Source organism: Budorcas taxicolor, chromosome 6 (genome assembly GCF_023091745.1).
Source record: "Budorcas taxicolor isolate Tak-1 chromosome 6, Takin1.1, whole genome shotgun sequence".
Lineage (NCBI taxonomy): Eukaryota > Metazoa > Chordata > Mammalia > Artiodactyla > Bovidae > Budorcas > Budorcas taxicolor.
The window spans coordinates 81,409,657-81,433,154 of record NC_068915.1 but is presented as its reverse complement, the minus strand read 5'-3'; the positions used below and the strand labels follow the sequence as shown (position 1 = coordinate 81,433,154).

General features: G+C 35.7%; 1 protein-coding gene across 1 annotated transcript in view; it reads left to right on the top strand.

Moving 5' to 3' along the window:
- The window catches only part of EPHA5 (EPH receptor A5), a 407,527-nt gene that overhangs the window by 72,212 nt on the left and 311,817 nt on the right, over nt 1-23,498 (top strand). The window contains exon 3 of the mRNA XM_052642307.1: nt 8,330-8,993. Coding sequence (XP_052498267.1) covers nt 8,330-8,993 — 664 coding nt within the window. The remainder of the gene's footprint in view (nt 1-8,329; nt 8,994-23,498) is intronic.

The following is a 23,498-nucleotide window of genomic DNA, read 5'->3' as shown; positions in this document are numbered from 1 at the left end:
ATTGATTCAAATGATTTTCACTGAAAGTTGATACATTTTGTCATATTTATTTTACTAAAAAGCCATAGTTTTTAGATTTAATTTCTGAAAAAGAAACGAAAACTACAAATATCTTTCCTTTAAAACCATCTTGTCCTGGTGATTATGCATAAAAACTGATATGTTTCTGTTGCTCAATGGACTTGTGTTGTCTTGATAAAAAACTTACTAAACTGAGCAAGGAAAGATGGGCGCTAGAATTCCACAACAAAGGCCCACAGTTTTATGTTATGAAAATGTAAATACCTAGTTCATCAGGTAATGAAAAATTTTCTCTTATAATGGGTAGTATTACTTCATGTGCAACTATATTTTATACATTAGAATTTTAACCCTTCTAAAAGAGAAGAAATTAATATCAGAGAGCTCTGATCTGAGACATTAATTTGGCACTAAAAACATATCAGTCTTTCTAGATCTGTTTACTCCTCTGAAAAATGATGTGATTGTGTTCTGTATGATTATGTCATATATACAGTGCATAATGAGAAAATTAATATTCTCAAATGTAGGTTGACTAGCTGTAGCTCTCATCTGTTGTTCCTATATTATAATATAGCTGTGAGGTTTTCACACATTCCATAATTATCTTTGAATTATAATAAAGTTTCTTTTAAAGCATTGTATTATCTCCCAAATAAAAATTTGGTTTTCTACTTGACTCTCGCTGTTTAAGCATTTGGGCAGCCACTGGACAGGCAGGAGGCTTAGGGACTCATATGTGTGTCCAGCATGCACTGGCCTTAATAATACAGTGTTTCTTTTTAATGATGAATGGCTTCTAGTGGATGGTAACACATCAGAGGTAGTAAGAACAGACAAAAAAGTCTGTCCCAACAATAATAGAATTCTCAACTTTTTATTTTTACCATTAATAATGATCCTAAGTCTCTTATTCTGTGAGAATTTTTCTATCCTATTTTCTCTCAGAAGAAATGTCCTGGGTTGAATGTATTAGGTAGTGGCAGATATCTGCATGCACACAGAGATAAATGAGCTTAGTTGTACATCCAACAGGAAGGAAAAAAGTAATGATTTTACATAAGCATAGCAAGTCTTATAAAATGTTATGATGAATAATATTTTTTGTTGTTTAGTTGCTAAGTCATGTCTGACACTTGCAGCCCCATGTACTGTGGCCCACCAGGCTTCTCTGTCCTTGGGATTTCCCAGGCAAGAATACTGGAATGGGTTGCCATTTCCTTCTCCAGAGGATCTTCCTGACCCAAGGGTTGAACCTGTGTCTCATACATTGGCAGGTGGATTATTTACCACTGAGGCACCAGGGAAGCCCAGGAAGAATATTAGTAATCATTTATCATAATGAGAAACTGAGGAAATAAGAAAATGAGAAAGTAAGCAATTCATTTATGTTCTTACTTGAGTATATTTTACCTAATTTTAATCAGTATAGCAAAATTGAAAAAATGCAATAATCTAAAAAATCTGATATTAAAAGAATAAATTATTATAAAAACACAGAGAAACAAAAGATCTCTGGTTTGTTTGAAATTTCTCATTTTCCATGTGGTATTTCATCTAAGTTTTGAAAGAGCAGGAAGCTTCCAGAAATTCTAGACTTTAGGTAAACTTATGACGCAGTAGCAATTGGAATGTGTTGATCACTAGTTAAAAGGGGTAAAATGCCAGAATTATGAATTTGAGCACAGAGTCAAACCATTTCCCAGGCACTTTCTAAGATCTTGGATAGGTGCTACTGTTTTAAAAGCAGCAGTTAATTAGTAATATGAGGTCAGGATATCTTCAGTGATATTAGCAAACATACTGCACATAAAAGAAAAAATAATAAATGATATCTAACAGTTTTTTGAACAAAATGAGAAGCCTAGAATTAATTTCTCGTGGAGCATTTCAAAATGCATTGTACAGAATGTTGTGATATTAAAGGATAATGGACAGTTCAGTTCAGTCGCTCAGGCGTGTCTGACTCTTTGTGACCCCATGGACTGCTGCACTCCAGGCTTCCCTGTCCATTACCAACTCCTGGAGCTTACTCAAACTCACGTCCATTGAGTCAGTGATGCCATCCTACCATCTCATCCTCTGTCATCCCCTTTTCCTCCCACGTTCAGTCTTTCCCAGCATCAGGGTCTTATCCAATGAGTCAGCTCTCCGCATCAGGTGACCAAAGTATTGGAGTTTCAGCCTCAGCATCAGTCCTTCCAATGAATATTCAGAACTAATTTCCTTTAGAATGGACTGGTTGGATCTCCTTGCAGTCCAAGGCACCCTCAAGAGTCTTTTCCAATACCACAGTTCAAAAGCATCAATTCTTCAGCACTCACCTTTCTTTATAGTCCAACACTTACATCCATACATGAGTACTGGAAAAACCATAGTTTTGACTAGATGGACCTTTGTTGGTAAAGTAATGTCTCTGCTTTTAATATGCTGTCTAGTTTGCTCATAGCTTTTCTTCCAATGAGCAAGTGTCTTTTAATTTCATGGCTGCAGTCACGAACTGCAGTGATTTTGGAGCCCCTCAAAATAAAGTCTGCCACTGTTTCTACTGTTTCCCCATCTATTCGCCATAAATTGATGGGACAAGATTAGTTTTCTGAGTGCTGAGTTTTAGGACAGTTAACACTATATTCAAAGAAGCATTTATGTGATAAACAAGGTCTTGTTGCAAAGTTATGCTTTGGACATTGCAGAGTAAAGCTGGAAGCAGTAGACACGTAGCTATGTTTTAACATTGCTCTGCCATATAAAATGATTAAGATGGTCGCAATATTGTTTGACCAAAAAGGAAAGAAGGTACAGTGCCAGTAACTGATATGCTACCTCCTAGGCTTTTAATCTGTATAGAATTATGAAAAAGGTGAGTGAGTGAAAAATAAAAACTGAATATGTTAAAACATTTTATACTAAAATATCTAATTAATCTATACTAAGCTCTTAAGTTATAACTGGGAAAATATAATGCTAAAGAAAGCTAGTTCTACAGGTTAATATACAATACTAAACTGAAAGTAGTTGTATGATTAAAATAAAAATAATGTCTCAAATTCCTAGAAGTTTTCACTGAAGACTAACTTTCAAAAATATGAGCTTATAAACATTCCTTTATTTGAATTTATAAAGTTCAGACAATTTACAGAGAACAAAATTTATTTTTGTTCAAAGTAAAACAAAAAGCAAATCATATAATCATTTATTTACCATGTTTGAATTATTTCAAATTTCATATTAACATATGTCTGAACTTAGGAGGAATATATGTATGTTTGATATTAATTCATTCATTATAAAATATTCACTGAGTTTCCTACCCTGTGTCTTATGGTATCATATTCTGAGATATAGCAGAGAAAAAGAGAATTGTGTCTTTACTTTCATATCTGTTTCAGAGCATTAATATAGAGAGAGAGAAAGAAAGGAAAGATAGAAGGGAGAAAGGAAGAAAAAAAATTAGTTATAGTTAAATCATGTATGAAAGAAAATGTCAATTTAGTTTCAACAGAGTGGAGTAAAATTAATGTAGTGAGTCAAGAAATCCCACACACAAATCCAGACTTCATGGACAGACATGCTAATAAGAAGGCAGAGGCACGGACAGGGGATGGACAGAGGACATGCTCAGGGTAGTATTTTGTGAGCTTCAGAAATATGGTCTTTAATTTTTCTCATTTTCTAAAGTAAACAATGGAAGTAGATCTTTTAAGGCCACTTACGATGTTTTATCGGAAAAGGCAATGGCACCCCACTCCAGTAGTCTTGCCTGGAAAATCCCATGGACGGAGGAGCCTGGTGGGCTGCAGTCCATGGGGTCGCTGAGGGTTGGACACGACTCAGTGACTTCACTTTGACTTTTCACTTTCGTGCATTGGAGAAGGAAATGGCAACCTACTCCAGTGTTCTTGCCTGGAGAGTCCCGGGGATGGGGGAGCCTGGTGGGCTGCCGTCTAGGGGTCGCGCAGAGTCGGACACGACTGAAGCGACTTAGCAGCAGCAGCAGCAGCATGATGTTTTATACTGGATATTAGATGACTGGGATAGAGAGTTTCAGTTCTCATTCTAGATTATGTAACCAGTATGCTGCTGGGGAGCCTGCCTGGGGACTCTCCCATCCCTGGGACTCTCCAGGCAAGAACACTGGAGTGGGTTGCCGTTTCCTTCTCCAATGCACGAAAGTGAAAAGTCAAAGTGAAGTCGCTCAGTCGTGTCCGACTCTTAGCGACCCCATGGACTGCAGCCCACTAGGCTCCTCCGTCCATGGGATTTTCCAGGCAAGAGTACTGGAATGGGGTGCCATTGCCTTCTCCTGTAACCAGTATACCAGTAGTTGATTCTTGATTTATGCATCGAGATACTGTAAAAGCAGGTACTAATTCTAGGACTTCAGGCTGATAATCTTTCCTTTATACAAGACCAGTTAAGTATGTATATGCAGGCCTCTGCTAGTGTTTCTGATCACTGTACTTTAGCCTCAGTAAATTAATCTCTATGTAGAAACATATAAACATACAATAATGAAAACAGAACTAAATAGCAGGCGTCCCCATAACCTGAAAGGTCAAAATGTCTCTGTTCACTTGATGATTCTTCATGTGTATTTGGGGACATAATATAAGGGGAGACTTAATCTAGGCTAAGTGTCCTGAGTCACTGTTTTAAACTGTGAATGCACACAAGGTGTTGTACAGACTAGGGGCTTGGAAATGAAATAAATACTAAAAATATAGGAGATAGTACAAGCTTGGGGGAAGAAATCAAATAGGGCTGTGAGAAGCAGGCAGGGAGAAAACAGCTCTTAATAGCTTGCATAGGAAAAGTTGGTAACTCCATGATACACATATGGATATGAAACCCAGTCCTTTTTTTTCCCACTTCTCTGATGAATGTGGCTGACTTTTGATGCCTGGCCAAACATGGGATTAGAATGAAACTGATTTGTTTTCAGAGGCCAGTGGGGAAAGAAGCAAGCCCAAGAGTTTGAGAGAGAAATTAAGCTAGCTCAAACTGCTTGTGTAATCAGTTCTTTAATATTAAGTCAAAGAAATAGGAATGAGGAAAAAGCAAACACAGAGAAAAGTCTAGGCTTAGAGGGTGGGGTTTGAGGAGTAGTGGGACCTGAAGAATAGAACTAAACCCACTGAATTATGTGCAGTGATGACGTGTCCAAACTGCCCAGGCACCTCACTTACAGTAATTAACAAACACTTTTATTATGCTATGGAATCATAGGAATTCCAACAAAATTACACTGAAAATATTGTATTTTCTGTCTATGCTCTTCTTTAAATTATGGTAATTCGTTGACATGACATTTGCAAAAGTGTCTAGGAATATACCTGTTGTGATCTTAAGTTCTTGGAGAGTGTTACTTTCTCTTCATCCACTTGTTTCTTCTTTGTAAATAAGATATTTGCTGAGGATAGCAAGATGTCTTCTTTGTATTAAAAAGGGAAGACTACTTCAAAGAATTCAGCATTTTATGTCAGCTAGCCAATCCAAAATAGGAAATATTTTTGTTTGTTTCTTAGTGTATTTGTCTAGATAGGAGCAGCTATTTATTGGAAATGCATCTGTATTACCTTTTTGAGTCTCTGAATGGCTTATGGCCATAATTATTTAAATGAAATTACTCCTATTCATTCATTAGAAATAGAAAATGTGAGCCTTCATTTATATTTTGGACACTTTAAAAGAAAGATAAATAAAATCCCACCATGATATATTCTAACATCAAAGAAAATTACAGTTTTTCTCTTCTTAATTGAGAATATTCAGAGGAGTAACATTCTTAAGCACATACTTAGAAATTATCACCCAAAGCAGTACCTATTAAGCTGTCTTGTCAAGTGCTGCTTGGCTTGCACTTTTAATAATATTTGTGGTACCTTGGACTTTGTACAGACAAAGACTGTTAATTTCTTGCCTTATTATCTTTCAAAATGCAAGATATTATTCCTTTTTCCTGTCCATTCTTTTGATTTGCTAGCAGGGCCCTGTTGGACTATATGATGCATAAATAGGTCTTTTATAAATGATTCAAGGCCAGGGATTAGAAATATGTTTGTGATTTGCATTGGAGAACTCTTAAAAAATAAGAGAATCTAAAACAGAGATAATGAGGCATTTTGGTTTTCCTTTTTCAGGGAAGAGCTTTTTTAATGAAGGAAATACATTTAATCTTCTTACAATAAATTAATCATTTTTGTTATTTTCATTTGGTTAGTTGAGATGTTTTTTTCCATGAAATATTAAGCATGACATTTAGTAACCATTTATAATAAATAACATTGATACCTGGATGACTTCATGAAGAAACTGTAAGTAGTTTAATGAGAGACAAAGCTGATTAAGAAAATCAGAAGCAAAGTACAGTTTATATGCATTTTGAGAGGGGGCAAAAGTGAGATTAAATAAATGAACTAAGGTTACATGTAACACTCTAATGTAAATGTTGTTAGGTAAGATATAGTCTTGATGTCTGTCTTGTGATTTGAATGAGTTCATTAGTTTTCCCTCATTAACACCTTTTACTTCTGTCTTTCTGATGGCAGCTAGAATTCTGAGAGGGGCCATCTAAGGTATACGATTTATGTGCATCCCTTGTGATGCCATTTTTCACATCTGTGTCAGTTGAACAGAATCAAGCAATAACGCTCCATTTAATTTCATGTCTAAAGAAATGAGGTTCTATGAAGTTTATTATCTATAATACTTAATGTCTGAAATCACATTTTGAATTTATTGAAAGTCATGTACGGTTTCATTGCTCTGTGTGTTTCAGGATAATTTTTAAAGATTTTAAATAAAATTCCATGTACTTTTATTCCCACAGATTCTAGACAGGTTTAAAATATTTTGCTATAATAAAATCTTTGTGAAGAATAAAAATCTGACTTACACTGTATAAAATGTGGTATGGTTCAGTGACGTTCTCAAAACTGTAGTGATGATAGTTTACTAGGAGAGAGAGGTTTAGATCTCTTATTTGACTGAACAGTATTTTGAAAGCTATATAAATCATACTTAATTTTTCTACATCCTGTATATATTCATAACTTTTAAGGTCATTGTGTAGTTCTCAGGTTATGTATAACAAAATATCAGTTAGTATTTGAAATGACAAGGTTCTCCATATTACTAGTCTATAATTTGTATATCTTTATTTTCTTTCTGTCTCTAGGTTTATATTTGTGGGTACATGTATAAATAAACCCTTCGTAACACAATTTGAGGGGTTTCCCTGGTACCTCAAGGTTTCCCTGGTGGCTCAGGTGGTAAAGCATCTGCCTGCAATGTGGGAGACCTGGGTTCGATCCCTGGGTGGGGAAGATCCCATGGAGAGGGAAATGGCAACCCACTCCAGTACTCTTGCCTGGAAAATACCAGGCTACAGTCCATGGGGTCGCAAAGAGTTGGACACGACTGAGCGACTTAACTTCGACTTCACTCCCTGGTACCTCAGGTGTTAAAGAATCTGCCTGCAATGCAGGAGACCCGGGTTCCATTCCTGGGTCGGAAATATCTGCTGGAGAAGGGATAGTCTACCTCTTCAGTATTCTTGAGCTTCCTTGGCTCAGTAGGTAAAGAATCCACCTGCAGTGCGGGAGACTTGGGTTCGATCCCTGGGTTGGGAAGATCCCCTGGAGAAGGGAATGGCTACCCACTGCAGTATTCTGGCCTGGAGAATTCTACATGGAGTCACAAAGAATCGGACATGGCTGAACGACTTTCAACACAGTTTTTAAAAGAGTCCTACCAGATTGGTTCAATGAAATAGTTTTTATTTTTTAATTTATTTTTCAATGAAATAAACTATTTTAAGCTAATGAATATTCTTTCAAGTTTTATTACATTGTTGTATTGTTTGAGAGTTGAATGTGGATTCAGTCATTATGTTTTTCTCCCTTCTTTTCTTCATTTGCTGCTTTTTTCTCATTGTTATAGTTTTAAAAAATTCTATTTCCTTTTCTACAAACTTTCTTCCAAATGTGCATATTTTCCTTTCACTGCTTCTTGTTTAATCATATCCCACATTGAATTTTATTTTTACTCAGAAATACATGAATTTTTCTTGAGAATATCATTCACATGTGTTCACACCTGAGTTACATTTGAGACAATGACTACTATATTGCTGATTTATTTAACTTGAAAAGAGAAATTATTAAAAAAAATTTTTATTGTATATCTCCTTTCAGTACTGTATATTGAGGCTGCAGAAATTTTACATCTGAATTAATTTTCTTTTATTTTGCTGGTTATTTTCTAACCATCTTTTTACTTTTTTGTTTTTCTGTTCTACATTCTACAGTGGGAAGAGATTGGTGAAGTTGATGAAAATTATGCCCCTATCCATACATACCAAGTATGCAAAGTTATGGAACAGAACCAGAATAACTGGCTTTTGACCAGTTGGATCTCCAACGAAGGTGCTTCCAGAATCTTCATAGAACTCAAATTTACTCTGCGGGACTGCAACAGTCTTCCTGGAGGACTGGGGACCTGCAAGGAGACTTTCAACATGTATTACTTTGAGTCAGATAACGAGAATGGGAGAAACATCAAGGAAAACCAGTACATCAAAATTGATACCATTGCTGCCGATGAAAGCTTTACAGAACTTGATCTTGGTGACCGTGTCATGAAACTAAATACAGAGGTCAGAGATGTAGGACCTCTAAGCAAAAAGGGATTTTATCTTGCTTTTCAAGATGTGGGTGCTTGCATTGCTCTTGTTTCAGTGCGAGTGTACTATAAAAAATGCCCTTCTGTGGTACGACATTTAGCTGTCTTCCCTGACACAATTACTGGAGCTGATTCTTCACAGTTACTTGAAGTGGCCGGCTCCTGTGTCAACCACTCTGTGACAGACGAACCACCCAAAATGCACTGCAGCGCTGAAGGGGAGTGGCTGGTACCCATTGGGAAATGCATGTGCAAGGCAGGATATGAAGAGAAAAACGGCACCTGTCAAGGTAAGAGTTTGCCTGCAGATCTGCAGGGGCTGTCTGCTTCTGCTGGATCATGTATATGTATATCTTCCAGTGATTATGAACAAATGACCTTTTACTTTGCTAATTTATGGAGATTATTTCTCTTCAAATTTGATTTCTCTCCTCTTGGAATTTTAGAACTTCTGGCAATGATGAAAGATTTGAAGTTATATTCTACTGGATATACATAATTAGTACTCAGAGAGTGTCTTACTTGCAGTGTAGTATTTCATATTCATTTTGCTTTCAGAACTTTTATTTTTGAACAGCTCACATCAGGGGATTATTTCTTTGTTTATCTGCTACTCTATCATGACTCTGTCTCTCTGAAGAGAAAAATAACACTCTTGTCACATGGAATTCAAATGTAAACCTTGATGAGACTTTTGGCATGCTTTTAACTGCCTTTTAAAAATTCTTTAGGTTTAAGTTCCTTCATATGAACTTCACTGGACATGTGTGGAAAGTGACAGGACTTAGTTTACCATATTGTGTGCATATAATAGCTATTATGTACTTGCTTTTAAGAATTTACAGGTTAACTTCAAATGCATAGTAAGTAGTGCCCAAGAAAGTAACTGTTTGGAGATAGAACCAATACCGAAAGGTCATTTCAAAGCAGTTTGCACTTGGATTATTTTTTCTGTTTTAATTTTTCTTTTAAATTGAAACTTGAAAAAAATAAATTGAAACTTGATCATGCATGCTTCTATTTCATTTGAAAATACTCTTATTTTGTCCACAGTGTGGTGACTTGCTGTTTAAAACTTGGATCTTCCTCAGTGGCTTCATGAAACAGGATAGTACTTTATGTCAAAGTCAAGAACAGCTTATGAGGAAAAAAACACATTTTCCTTTTAGGGAAAAAATTAATCCTTATGAACCCAAACTTGTTTTCACCATGATATGCACAGACCAAATAGGTAATGAGAGTTAATGTGTCTTAACTGAAGAGAAAATCAAATACCGAGAAGTCCCCTATGCCCATTGATAGCTTCAGGTACAATTTATTTTCTAAATTCAGTGTGTAATGTGGATCACCCTTGCTCAGGTTTCTTCAGGCTTGACTGTAGATTGACTGTAGATCCAGGGAAACAACACTAATCTGTAAATCATACTGACGTTGCTTATTTATCTCTAGAAATGCATTGCACCACATTTGTATCACTTCACATTTGTATGCCATCTACAATTAAGTGCATGATCATTTCTCCATGTAATCTACAGCTTGCTATTCCTTTATATATAAATTTTTATTAAATAAAAATTATGTTTCAGATATGCCTTTAAGTTTGTCAAGGAAATTAATCAGATTTTATTTAGCATTGAATTTAAAGGAAAGTTTTAACTAACATTACCTTAACTTCTCTTTTTGAGCAACCTTCTTGGCCTGGGTGAAGATATATGTAACTGTAGAATCAGCAGTGGAAGTTAAACATAATCCATTGAATACATTGCATTGTTTTCCCTAAAATGCTTATAAAATCTTATTTCTAAGAATTTGTTTACCAGTATTATAAGGCAGCATGCTCTATTTGATTATCTATTTATATCATATCCGTGAATGATATGTGGTAACTTAAGTTCAGAACATAATGACCTTTGTCTTCATCCAGATTGGTACAGGGTATAAAGGACCTTTGCATTCAGAGGATAATTTTTTATTGTTGCTGGGATTAAAATATTCTGCAGGTGCTTATCATGAAAATACCTGGGTGAAGTAGTATCCTGACAGGATGCTTTTAGTGCATGCATCCACTGCATCTTTCTCCTCTCATACTCTTAGTAGTTGAGGAGTAGAGGCTTGAGAGAAAAAGGAGAGGCCACTTGGTAGAAACTTAACTCAACTGGATTCTGTCTTAATGTGCTTATTACCCTACTCTGGTAGGAGGATCGAAAGCAGTGGGGTCATGAAAGCAGTAGACTACACAGCCCCAGAAGATGTTCTACACAATGTATTTTGTGCGAATAGTGCCTCTTGATGTTTTCCCAGGTACCAATGATATGTGGCCATTCTATGAGGAATTTCAAACATTTATTCTGTAAATAATTTACTGAGTGAATAACTAAATGTTGAAGATTTGTCTTGGAAAATTAGGGTGTTACAGATGGTCCCATATAAATAAATATATGTGTTTAAACCTATTCATAATATGTATGTGCAAATCTAAATGTATGAGTGTGTGTGTGTCATATAAAATTCCACTGTAACTCTTTCTTCAATTTTAATGTACTATCCACAAACCTCTAAGTGGGGATCTTGTTGTTTTAGAAATATCCTTGGTAGGTCAGAAATCTAAGAATCGTTCTTGACGTATCCTTCCTGCTCACTTCCCAGTTTCAGTACTTCACAAAGTATTTATAAATTTCCCACCTAGCTCTCATAAAATCATCCACTTCTCTGTTTCCTTTTTCCTCCAATCTGTAAGCATGTCTTGTTGGAAACTTTATTTTTAAATAATGAATAGGTTTTTATATAGTTTTTGTTTTTGAGCCATGTGAGTGTGTCACCTCTACAAAAATACAAATCTGGTAGTTGTACAAACCCATCCTCCCTGTCCCTGCCTATTTCCAAGACACTTAAAGTAAGTACTTCAATAGTTTCCTTTTTTTTTTTTTTAAGGATGAACTGGGAAATTGGATTTGACAGAAACATTACTACTGTATTTAAAATGGATAACTAATAAGGAAATAAGGATCTACTGTATAACACAAGAAACCCTGCTCACTACTCTGTAATGGCCTGTATGGGAAAAGAATCTAAAAAAGTGTGCATATATATGTATATGCAATAACTAATTCACTTTGTGTACGCTTGAAACTAACTCAACATTGCAAATCAACTCTACTTGATAATTGTCTCCTTCAAATAAAGTTTATAAGATAGCCTAAGATCCTGCATGGCTTTGCTCCTATTAGCTTTCTCAGTTCAGTTCAGTACAGTTGCTCAGTTGTGTTTGACTCTTTATGATCCCAGGAATTGCAGGATGCCAGGCTTCCCTGTCCATCACCAACCCCTGGGGCTTACTCAAACTCATGTCCATGGAGTCAGTGATGCCATCCAACCGTCTCATCCTCTGTTGTCCCCTTATTCTCCTGCCTTCAATCTTTCCCAGCATCAGGGTCTTTTCCAGTGAGTCAACTCTTTCCATCATGTGGCCAAAGTATTGGAGTTTCAGGATCATCATCAGCCCTTCCAGTGAATATTCAGGACTGATTTCCTTTAGGATTGACTGGTTGGATCTCCTTGCAGTCCAAGGGACTCTCAAGAGTCTTCTCCAACACCACAGTTCAAAAGTTAGTTATCTATTTATAAATACTATGTTAAAATTATTATTTTTAAATAAGTAATTTTGTTTACCTTTGTATGTACCTGTAGGAAACATCATTGGTCACAAAATTGACAAACGTCTTTTAAATTACTCTTTACTTAGTCCTAAAATTCTCAGGCCAATTTTTCAAAGTTTCAAATATTTAATAATATATGATTGGCATATGATATATTAACTGTTATAGACATCATTTTAGTGATTTTTGTAGACTTCAAAGCATCACATGCTAAAATGTGTTTATAAATATAGCCTTATTACATACTTACATTTAATTACTTGGTTTCTTTGATAATCAAAATATGTTGTGATTTATAAGGCTATAAATACAAGAAGCTAAAGTTGAGTAAACCTATTGTAATGATTATCATATATTAAGATTTACTAGGAGGTGACCAGGTAGTTGCTGTCAGATCATTTTCATGTGACCTGATACACATGGAGGGCATGATAGACCTGACCCACAGTCTCTTAGCAACTAAACCTTCAAGAAGCAGAATGCTAGGTAGGCAGCTCATTAACATATGGCTTCAACCCAGAAGACAACTAATCAATAGCAGATCATGATCTATCTCATCTCCATGTCTCCTTATTTAACTTCCTTTATAAGAATTTAACTATCTTTTCCATAATTATCTGATTTTAACAAGGTAACCGTATATGCTGGTTTGTGTTATCAACTTAAAATACAGAGTCCATTTATTTTTTGAAGGCTTACTTGTATGCCTGAATTTTCTATGAAAAACTGCCTTAAGTATTCAAATTTATTTTTTGAAATATTCATTATTTTCAGGTGCTAATAATATATTAAATCCATTTATAAAAGCATGTTTTCATACTTATTATTTATTATTATTTCTGAGAAAATTCATGCTATTTTTCCCTTAAGAGTCATGTGAAATTTTTTTTTAGTACAAAATTGTTAGTAAAAACCCATTTTGGAAGTTTCTGCTTTTTATTGAAGTGAATATGTTTGACAGAAGTAATTGAGTTCACATGAATCAAATGTTGCCTGCTGAGTTCTCTTGTGATTATGTTGCTGACTTACTCAGATGCAAGGCAAGACCACTAATCTTCATCAGTTGTTAGTGGAATGAAGTAGTAATTTGAAATTACCCCTAGATAATTATAGTTTCACTTATATCAAATGGAGGAAAGAGATTTAGATTGTGGGTCACTGCCAAAACCAGTGAGTGAAGAAGGTATATAGTGCATGCTCAAATACAGGGTAAGGGGGGTTACATGCCAAGGGCTGTGGAGAAAAAGCACTTATTAATTGTCCAACTGGGAAATGATTGCACAGCAAGGAAATGTAGTGAAAATACTGAACTCAAGAAGGAGCCTTGATTCAAAAACAGTAAAGATACTGCAGGGAGTAGTATGTCGATCATTCAGACTTCTGGTGCATATTTATGTTTGAAACAAAATTGGCTGGAAATATAGAGTGTTAGGTGTTCATGTAATTATGCATTGGAGAGCCTAGTTATTTTTAATTAGGCATGTTACCAAAAAGCATCAAAGGGGTTGAACTTTGGTCCTATTTGGTATGCTCTTTTATGCAACAAAGGAAACTAATTTTGATTTAAAAATTTTAACAAAAGACTGTGATTTTGAAATCACAGAGTGATTGGTGTCAATGGTGTGTGAATCCGTGTGTGTGTGTGTGTGTCCTATTGCTGTGAACCACCACTAAGACAAATAAGTGATTAAGTCATTTCATCTATTTGCAGGTATTGCACATGAGAATAATAGATTTTCTTTTTACCTCCTCACTTGAATACTTTGGACTAATTCTGTTAAATGTTATGGCTTTTTAAGTTAATATTATGTTTAATATTAAAATGTTAGTGTGCTTTTTTTTCCCCCTGAATCAAGGTTTCAAAACACTGGTACTATTGGTATTTGGGACCAAATACTAGTTGTTTTGGGGGATCCTGTTGACGTAGGACATTTACCAGCTTCCTGGCTTCCCTGGTGGTTCAAATGGAAAAGAATTCTCCTGCAGTGCAGGAGTCCTGGGTTTGATCCTTGGGTTGGGAAGAGTCCCTGGAGAAAGGAACAACTACCCAACCCAGTATTCTGGCCTGGAGAATTCCATGGACTGTATAGTCCTTGGGGTTGCAAAGAGTTGGACACGACTGATCAACTTTCACTTTGGCCTCTCAGTCCCTAGATTAAGTACTAATCTAGTACTCTGCTCCTGATTTTTAATAGCCCAAAATGCCTCCATGTATTGCCAAATGTTCCTTTGGGGCAAAATCTCTCTTAGTTGAGAACCACTAACTGAAATATATCCCCTCTGCCTATATTAATAGATGTGCTGCTGAAACTAAATATATTTATAGATTAGTTACCTATGCAAAAGTGGACAGTTTTCTAAAGAATGAAAGAAGTGTACATTTCTTAAAATGGGTGTATGTTTGGAAACTTGCCTATTTTAACTTGAATATAGAGACATGGATTATCTGGAAACATGCTGCTGGTGAGAGGCAATGTACTCTATAGTTTCTTAAGCACGCAGATTCTGGACCAGAATACCTGGATTCAAATCTTGCCGCTTCCATTTATCAGTTATATAACCAATGTCCAAGTTATCAGATCTCTTTATTCCTTGTTTTCCTCATCTGTTAATAGCTACCTCATAGCAATGCTATTAGACCTTATATGAAAATTATTTAGAATAGTGCCTAGAAAACAGTGCTTATTGAATAAACATTAGCTATGTCTTACTCTCTCATTAAAAGTAAAATTATTTACAGGAATATGTGTCTGTCTATTGGAAAATACATGGTAGCTTCAACTTAGAAAAATTCTCTAGTTTATTTAAACTAGAGAGTATATCCTTGAATAGTATCATTTATCAAAGGATGATCCTACATTTTTATTAATTAAGTGGTCAAAACTGTGTAAATATATTCTCCCGTTTGATATTATCACTCATTCTTTAAGTTATCGTACTAGGCACTGTAGTCTGTGTATACAGTTCCTGTATCCTGCGAATGCAGACGGATAGCTTACAAACATACATATGGACTCACACCTGCAGTCACAACTTATGCGAGTTGTTACTGGCAGGGTGAGTGTGCAAGGTTAGAAGGTGGTAAGAAAATGTTTCTCTAAAAGGGTGATGTTTAATGTAGAGGTGGGAAAAAAAGCTGTATGAAGAGGACAGGGTACAGCTTAACAAGCAGAAGAAATCTTTCAGTGCAGAGATCTATCATTAATTTTGGATATAGCTCTTTTCTTTCTATAATTATATTAAAATGTATTTGCATATTAAAATCTGAGAATAAAAGGGATTCTACTCCCTGAAATTACCTGCTAAAAGAGGCTATTTATATACATATTATACTTACCTTAAAGACAGAAAATTGCTAATAATACCTAGGGTCAAATAGATGCATATCAAATATGAAACAACTCAAGTTTATTTCTGAGTAATACTGGTGAATGGCAGCTTGCAAATTATTATACCAATTGAAAGAATAACATCCTTTTTTTTTAAGAACTTAATGTTTCATTGGTTCAGCAGTTGTTGGTAACTTGTGAATCTTCAATTATATGTACATAGTTAAAAAAGATAGAGATTTGGCTATAAAGGAAAGGACATACATGCAGCAAAAACTCCATAATCCCTCCTAGACAAACTTCTGATCTTGATTTTGCATTCCTACTTTCTCACTCATACAAGGAGTATACTAGGCAAAGTCTTGAGTCTCCCTTTCCTATCCCATATTTAGAATAAATATAAAAAATAGATGCTATACCTCAGATTTGCAGTAATAGTAATAACTACTTTGTACATTTTATTTTGAGTCAGTCTCTAGAAAGTCTTATGATGATAGCACATTCCATATTGTTATTGTGCAAAGGAATTTTAGTATTATTGATCAGGAGCTCTATTATGACCCATTGGATGGAAAATTGTTATATTTATGTTCAAGTGGTTCATACAAAAAAATCTCTTGATAAAAAGTATTTGTTTAAATGATGTTCATTGAATAGACTACTTTTTTATAATAAATTAATACAGAAATATATAGGATTAATATAGAAATACAGACATAAATTAATATGGAAAGATAATTCTGAGAAAAAATGTTTAATGATAAAGGCTTTATATATTGCCATATATCTGAATTGTTATATTCAGAACTGATTTAAATTCTGTAATTTAAATAATGTGCTGGGAAACCAAAAGATAGTCCTTCTGTTTTATTATTTGTTTGTTTTTTTTTTTAATCCAGATAGGAGCAGAAGGATTTTCTCGAAGTTTGATAACAGCATAGCTGTTATCAAATCAGTATAGCTGTCATGGGAAAAGTTGTTTGTACAGGAAAATTTAATGTTAAAAACTCACAGAATGTGATTTAACAAATATCTCTGTGTTCTTAGATTCTTAAGAGCAAAAAATTAAAAAAGAAATGAATACAAATGATAAGAAACAAAGTAGCCAACACTAGCATAAAATCATTAAGTAGACTTAAAACCTCAAAATTGATCTGAAATGACCAGGAGATTTTTGCATGCACTAAATAGAGGACTTTGGGTTTGAAGGTGATGCAGCTCTCAGTTCAAATCTTATACTTCCATTTGGTAGTTATGTGACTGCAGCCAAATACAAAATCATATTGAGTCCAACTTTCCTCCTAGGTGTAATGTTAAATACTACAAAAGGGACCTGTAGAGATAACCTTTTGATATAGATTATAATTATATAACTTTTGACAATTTTAGACCTAAGGAAATTGTTTCCTTTTTTCTTTCTGCTAATTACTTCTTGACCTTGGAATGCCATATTAAATATCAATGCATTCTACTGTTCTCATCAGTAAAAAATGTTGGCAAATTAGGAGAAAAATCAAACCACAGCAAACTAAAGAAAAAGGCACAAAATGGCACTTATGTCCAATTCATTCCAATTTATGAATTACATTTTTGGAGTGCTTTTTTTTTATTGGCTTGTAGAAGTTATTCACATGATTTAACATTTCCTCCCACTGAAGAGATTATTGGGACCAGCTTTTATCTAATTCTTCTCTTCTATACACTTTTACAGTGCAACACAATAATTTTAATAATTTGAAACCATATTATTGCTGGGCAAACCTATAAGAGATTCTTATTCCATTGTGTGGTGCTGGCCAGAGCCGCAATATTCTTTTCTAAGCTCCTTAGGTGACTGTAACGTTGGCCCAGATTAAGGAGTATGATGATAGTTTGGATTAAGTTTTGGTGGCTTTTAGTGTTTTGTGTTGGAGAAGGCATGGCACCCCACTCCAGTACTCTTGCCTGGAAAATCCCATGGACGGAGGAGCCTGGTAGGCTGCAGTCCATGGGGTCGCAAAGAGTCTGGACACCACTGAGCGACTTCACTTTGACTTTTCCCTTTCATGCATTGGAGAAGGAAATGGTAACCCACTCCAGTATTCTTGCCTAGAGAATCCCAGGGATGGGGGAGCCTGGTGGGCTGCCATCTATGGGGTCGCGCAGAGTCGGACACTACTGAAGCGACTTAGCAGCTGCAGTGTTTTGTGTAAATTTGTACTTTAAAACCTCATCCAGGGAAGGCCACAGATTTTGATTCCTGAAGACCAGTTTCTCTGTGCACCCCCACCCCATGAAGAGGTCTTACACTCATAAACCTCTTTGACTCTCCTTGTGTATATGGCAGTCTTTTACCCAGTGTCTTTTTTTTTTTCTGTATTCCAATAAAAAATTATTGATATAAACAGGTGACAGGAAGGATTTGGCTCATAGGTTATACCTTACCAATTGTCTAATTTATACCCAAATATACTGCTGTTCAGTTGTTCAGTCATGCCCCAGCTCTTTGCAACCCCAGGGACTGCAGCATACCAGGCTTCCCTATCTTTCCCTATATCCTGTAGTTTGCTCAAACTCATGTCCATTGTGTTGATGATGCCATCCAACCATCTCATCCTCTGTCACCCCCTTTTTCTCCTGACCTCAGTATTACTCAGCATCAGGGTCTTTTCCAATGAGTAGGCTCTTTGTATCAGGCGGCCGAAGTATTGGAGCTTCAGCTTCTGCATCAGTCCTTCTGATGAATATTCAGGGTTGATTTTCGTTAGGATTGAACCTGTATAAACAACACAGAAATGATAAGCATCATATTAATGCTTTGTCTCATTCTATCTAACTTTTCAAAGTCTCCTCTGTTTCTCCTCCTCCTCCTCGTCCTCAGTGCCTTCTTAAGAGACTCTGAAGGGCTTCCCATTTGACACAAGGTTATGGTCTTTTTTCCTGGACCCTGGAATGTTACAAGACAAGTCTACAGTTTCCCACACACATCCTCAGCCCTTCTGGCCTGCAGAGAGGCAGGATAGGATCAGCATTAAGGGCAGCACTCCATGCTTCAACTCTATCTTTTCTGCCGCCTGTGGATTTCTTTTCCCAGATTTACAATTTTATTGCTGTCTTAAAATTTCCCCGCATTAAAACAAAGCATAGCAAATGAGTCCTGCTAAGTGGCAAACCAAACAACTTAGTAACAAGTTTGATATCCTTTGTTCAAGAGAAAATAATCCATGAATTATGGGAGTATAATGCCTCGCCACCTGTAGGACCCTTCTCTTGGATTTTGAGCATTGTGAGATTTTTAGAGCATTAGAAGAGGCAGCATGGAAGCAGAAAATGATTGGCTAAGAGATCTGGATTTCCTTACAAGGCTAGCAGGTCATACTTTGTAGGGTAAGGTGGACTGACTAAAGCTGGGTTGTAGGATACTGGTTGCTGTATGTTAGGTTTCTCACAAGTGCAGGCTGATTTAGGTTCAGATTTGCGAAATGTGCTCGGCCGCTGTGTTGTCCTCTGTTTTGTGGGTCCCGGTATATAAACTGACTTTGTGTGTGTGTGTGTGTGTGTGTGTGTGTGTGTGTGCATGCTCAGTTGTGTCCAACTCTTTGCAGCCCCACTGACTGTAGCCCATCAGGTTTCTTTGTCCATGGAATTTTCCAGGCAAGAATACTGGTGTGGGTTGCCATTTCCTACTCCAGGGGAATCTTCCCAACTCAAGAATAGAAGCCATGTCTCTTGTGTCTCCTTCAGTGGCAGGAAGATTCTTTACCATTGCCTCACCTGGGAAGCCCCAAACTTTGTTCCAGTTAATTTAGGAATTCTAGATGTTTGTACCTAGACCGTTTCCAGCTTTACTTAGAACTTCATGTTGTTGGAACCAGAAGACTTGGGTGAACTTGGAAACTCTTAAGTTTCAGTCTGTATTTCTCTAAGTATCCAATACCCAAAAATAAAGGTTTTAATGTTGAAAAATTATTACTGACCTATAGGAAGCTAAAATTAGTGAAAGATACATAGATCCCAGTCTGAAACACTCTCTACCTATCAGATACAAAATTCATTGGTATTAATTTTATCATAACTTAAAAGCAATTCCTTTTTTGCAAATATACATTTCACTTATGTTTTAGTCAACACATTTTATTTTAGTAAAGTGTTAACAGCTGAAAAAAAATCAAACGGACATTTACCAAGTAAAGTACCTTTTGAAATGAGAATTGACATTTTAACATGGAAATGGATAGAGAAAAGGATATCTTTTACTTTCCTTCTTCTGCTTGTTTCTTTAGAATTAAAATGATTTACAGAACACTGGGAAATAATTTTTCCATTTCTGTACATTCTTTCCACATTCCTTTATCAGAAGTCTTTCAAACTTATTCAAAAATAAATATTAAAAAAATAATTTCAAGGAAAGGACATCATGGCTTTGAGAAAGGAGTATAAAAAAATTTCTGAAATTTGGAAAACAGAAACTAGTAGTCATATTGTTTTGTTTAAAACAATTTCAGCATCAAGCATATTGAATGTTACCTGCAAAATTTACTTTTCATGTCATTACCCACCTTGGTAATTGTAATAAATATTTCAACCTGAATAAAGAAAACAAAGGACAGGAATTTAGAAGTGCTATGTTAATATGCTATTTATTGAAATAAAAATAGTCATATTTTTTCACAGTACTAAAAATGGAGCCATAATACTGATGTAAATCTTCCTATACTTATAAACTCTTTATTATACCACAATAACTAAAACAAAATTATCCCTTTGCAGAAAAAAAGAACTTTAATTTGGGAGTGGGAACGACACATTTAAATTTTAGCACATCCAGTGACATTACTTTAGCTAATCAGGATTTAACTTATTAATTGTAAATTTTATGATCGTCAGTAAAGTGGTAAATTTTGGTCCAGAGGTTGGAAGTAGGGAGAATATTAACCTGCCTAGTATCACACAGCCACCACATTTTAAACTTGACATTAGAATGGTATGTTAATTTCAGATTCTCCATTCTATTGTTGTACTTTGAACAGTATGTAAACACCATTAACCACAAATTGATTTGTAGTTTGTAACCACATGTAGCATCCATTGTAATCCTAAGTAAAAATCTCTGATTCTTAACACCATATTTCTATTACAACTAATACATTAAATATTTTCTGCTGTACATGTTTAGATTTATGTAGTATACCTCTTGTATGGATTAGCCTTGAAAAATCTACTTAAACTACTTTGGAGGGTTGCACAGAGAGCTGACTGTCTCTAAGCAACTAATAAGATGCTTAGTTTAATTTGTAGGTATCAATCTGTCTAATTGATTTATTTATATATCTAGTTTATACTACTCACAGGAAAAAAGATTAAGTATGCTGTTTATCTAAACAGTATAATTTATTGCCTTTAAATTAGATTGTACATTAGTTCAGAGGGACATGCCTATTGTTATAAAGCAGGAAGGCATGGAGTCACTAGCCCCAGCATAGTTTTTCTCTAAAGTTGTATCACTCATTAGCTTTTACATTAAAAATATGAATTATAGCTATTCATGGTCTCATAATTGGTTTTCTTTATGGAAATGCTTTTGTATCCTTTTATTATTTCTGGTCATGGATGTAGATCACATCTTATCCTCTAGTATTTGATTCTCTTTGTTGTTTAAATCTTTGTCTTCATTTATGGCTGACCAGTAGGGTTCATCCTTAAGAACTCAAGTGATTTGTTGATGTGCTTTGATCTTTTCTGAGCTTGAAGATATCCTGCTCATTCAAGTGCTGTTGATATATAGTTTTTTAAAAAGAAAAGGAAAGGGAAGAAAGAAGGGCCACAGTTTGGGGGAGGTAACAGTTAGAGCAAATGATAATTTGACTGATGGATAACTCCATTTCTTTGATGGAGTTGTTAGCAGGAATCAGACATAGAGAATGAACGCTCCACAGTTCCTGCTGTGTGATTGTGCAGGACCCTAATAATACACTGCTCCGTATGCATAACGGCTTTTCCTCTGATGAATTCTAAGTGCTGGGGAAAGGATTCTGTTTGGACATTTCTTAAATAAAGAATAGGAGTATCAAAATTTTATTTTCCATTTTATGGATTGAGAAGTAACGTGATGTGATTTCCCCCAAATTTCCCAATATTCCCTCACGCTTCCCTCTACGGCACTAACTCTAGTTTTGCAGCTCACAATCAGGGAACAGCATATTCACTGGCTCCTGTGTAAGATTTCCCCTTGTTCACCTAGTCCCAGTATTTTCCAATGCTAAAAGCTTCTTTTTTTAGAACCAGGCTGACCCGTATTATTTATTTATTTAAAATTCTCTTTAGAAGGTTTTGTGTGTCATCTGTTTTTGCTCTTTTGGTTCAAGCATGATTTAATATGTCAACACTGGTTTGCTTAATTGGCTTTGATTGTCTTCCATACTTTACTCAGAATGAGGCAGTCTCTTTTCAAGCATGTTGCTGCCCAGATAAATGAAATGTCACAACAGTGAGGTCTCCTTGTTTTATGACAGCAGTAGCTTTTTCTTGGACACAGTCAGTGGCTGGAGAGAGAGGGTGGTGAGGGCATTTACACAGTAATAATAGAACCCACTTAAGTCAGCCTTCCCTCTTTGGACCCAAACAGACACGCAGCAACAGATAAAGCACTTAAATTTAGGGGAACTTCACTCTTAATTCAGGTGAAAATGAAGTTAAATCCAAAATAGAAACTTTTCCCTCACTATGGACAAAAGGAAAAAAATCTGTTAGTAGTTGCCTCAAAATAATACTCAAGGATAGCCCTTATTTTTATGCTTTGATTTCTTCCATGCTTTATTGCTAGGCCCTGAGATGTTATTGTTCTCAGTACATAAAGTTAGAAACTAATCTACAGGAAAAAAAAAATGTTTCCACTGTCTCCCACAATAAAGGTATTGTTTATGATTTTGAAACCTGAATTAGATTTTAAAGATTGGAGGCTCACGAAGCTTAGTACTTGGCACAGAGCAAATCCTCAGTACATGCTAGTTAGCTCTAAAAGTTGAAAGTGGTTTCAATGAAAAATAACCCTAGGCAAAGTGCTGAAGTTTTCCTTGTTTGTTTGTGCTTTTTGAACTAATGTTTGCTTAAGTTGCTTTCATCACCCTGGGATTTTGGCCTATCCTTCTAGGAGACTTGCAACCCTGGGAGATGGGAGCACTCTGTCCAGTCTGCGTTCGGACAGCTTCTCAGGTCAGGGCCTGTGAAGACTGAGGAGGTTTCTGAGTGTGAGTGTATGTGAGTGTAAATGTGAACTTTTAAATTTCAATTTAAGAGAGAAATAAACTGGGCCAACCAAGCCTGTGGCAAGGAATTAAATGTATGTTAAAGGAATGGAGGAGGGCACAATAACCCACTCCAGTATTCTTGCCTAGAGAATCTTGGAACCTGGGAGGTTACAGTCCATAAGGTTGCAAAGAGTTGGACACGACTGAAGTGACTTTGCATGCATGCAAAGGAACAGAGAGTCCATTAATAATAAACTTTGATTACGGACTGAAAGAAGAAGAAATTAATCATTCAGGAGACAGAGGCAAAAAAAAAATCTGAATTTTAGAAAAATCTGATGAAAGTGAAAGTCTTAATCAAGGACAATCTGCGTCATCAAGGGGAAGACGGGCCAGAACAATCCCATGATCAGATCTCAAAAGACAAATTATTTTTGTCTGAGGTCAGAAGATAATGGAATGCAAACTGAGGGAAAAAACCAAACCAAAACAAAACAAAACCTTGTTCCTAGAAAATACAAAAGTTGGCCAAAGAGAATATTTTGACTTTCAAGTCTGTGTGAAAAGCAGTAATATACTAGAAA